At 37.0% G+C, this 1978-nt stretch overlaps 1 protein-coding gene across 2 annotated transcripts in view; it reads right to left on the bottom strand.

The window, feature by feature from the left end:
- Window positions 1–457: 457 nt before the first annotated feature.
- LOC117116907 overlaps window positions 458–1978 on the bottom strand; it is a 5265-nt gene continuing 3744 nt past the window's right edge. For both annotated transcript variants that reach the window (XM_033261039.1, XM_033261040.1), the window contains exons 5-6: window positions 1755–1866; window positions 458–1182 (exon numbers count right to left, since the gene is read on the bottom strand). In XM_033261039.1, the coding sequence (XP_033116930.1) occupies window positions 693–1182; window positions 1755–1866 (602 nt within the window). In that variant the 3' untranslated portion in view covers window positions 458–692. The remainder of the gene's footprint in view (window positions 1183–1754; window positions 1867–1978) is intronic.

Genomic DNA, 1978 nt, shown 5'->3' with positions numbered 1-1978 from the left:
TTATAACAATCTAACGTCAAACATATAATTATCATTATCAAATATTGCTTAAAATTCATTTTGTCTTCATTAAAGTAAGTTTTCCTAATTAATGATTTGTTTAAACAGTTTGATTTATGCATATTTAACAAACATGATTGAATAAATTAAATAATATGTTCTTAAATGAATGTGTGCATGAACTAATAAACGAACGCATGAATGAATGAGTGAATGCATTAATGAATGAATGAATGAATAAATGAATGAATGAATGAATGAATATATGAATAAAAAAATTTATTAACTAATTAATTATTGCATTAATTATTGGATGAAGGAATCTATGTGACGTGGGGATGAATGAAATAATAATATCTACATAAATACAATACAAACTCTACTCGCTTTAAACTTCGAGGCTAGGAATATCTGCTAAATCGCCTTTACAAAGTACAAAGTATTGTTTTAAATTTGGTTTCACTGCATATAAAATTTAATATTGTGAATAAATTGGTTGGCTTTCACTTGACGCAAAACTACTTACAAAAATCCCATTAAAGAGAAAAGAAGAGCTATGAACGTCAAGGATGAGGCTTCATCGGTTTTTTTTTTTTTTTTTTCATCGGTGGTGTACGAATTCAAGAATACCGTTTAGCACATTATATTTGATCCAAAATACAGTAATATGCATTTTCTTTTAATTGCTAGTTTTACAACGCTATGTCCATATCTGTATCTGGATCATCGACTTTGAAGTCCCAGCGTACCCTATAGCTACCACCGTCGTCCTCCCGATCAACGTACTTAGGCACCCCAAAGCTAAAGTTTTCAATGCCAAACACTTCAACCGATTGATCATCGCCTAATATTTGAGGCGTTTCACTGAATGTTACACTCCGATTCCTACTGATGCTGGTGACGTCATAATCATAATCATGTTCATCTAAATCACTTTGTGGGGCACTGGAAAATGCTCTGTCGAAAATCGAATGTTGGTCTACGGATCCAATTGACCCTCGGGAAGTGAGATTCGGATCCGTTGGGTGTCTGCTAAAAAACGGCGTTTCGATTGGCTCGGCAATTTCTACTAAATATCTCTCGTGTGAAAAGTTAGTCATTGAGATGCCGCCGTTAAGACGAATATGTTTGTTGTCCTCAAAACCAAACGGCTGTTGAATATTACGATTTTGCCTCAGTCTCCTGAAAGTTAGAATAGATAATTATTATTTGTTGAAATTGGGCCAACGACACTATAAAGGGAACGTAATAGATGACAGGACTACACATGATTTGTTGCACAAGATACAGTATTGTTAAGGAGAGGGTTTATATAAAATCGCTAAACTACATTCTTACCCTTGACGTCCGAGCCAACTAGAGCCCATAGGGGCTGGAGTTTATCCCCAGTTTCTGTTAGCGTTAAGCAGATGAGAGTGTAATATCCCCACCCCCGGGTCGGACGCTCCACCGCAGGTTACTCCAAGCAGTTTGCGGGTACCCATTACAGATGGGTAAACTGAAGCAATGTAGATAAAGTACCTTGCTCAAGACACAAGCGAAATACACATCAAAGGACTGAAAACCCCGACCTTGAGGTTGGGAAACCAAGCCATTTCCACTGAGCCAAACTGCTTCCACAAACTACATTTTAGCTGTCACCAACGGAATCAGTATAGCTTCCTGATTCGACCGACCACTTAGCGTCATGACAGCTGTCGGCCATAGTGTGTGTAACGACTTTATGTAAACCAGGCTAGCATACATCTACTTACCGTTGCCTCCGTTTTCTCCATAGTTTACAAATGATCACAAACAGCACTAAGGAAAGAACGACTAGAAATACACTTGCGCAAATTAGCACCAATGCAATCACCATCTCATGGGCTAAAATAAAACGAATAGATAGAACACGTTAGTGCTATAGCAGTGTTACAGTTTTTCAATTACTATTATTATTAGCCATTCTTTGACAGAATATTTGGCTACCAGTGACTAG

The sequence above is a fragment of the Anneissia japonica genome, unplaced genomic scaffold, assembly GCF_011630105.1.
Source record: "Anneissia japonica isolate Jap-2015-1 unplaced genomic scaffold, ASM1163010v1 scaffold1302_len1884557_cov193, whole genome shotgun sequence".
In the NCBI taxonomy this organism is placed as follows: Eukaryota; Metazoa; Echinodermata; class Crinoidea; order Comatulida; family Comatulidae; genus Anneissia; species Anneissia japonica.
The sequence above is the reverse complement of the archived record's forward strand: the minus strand, read 5'-3'. Positions and strand labels throughout refer to the sequence as shown.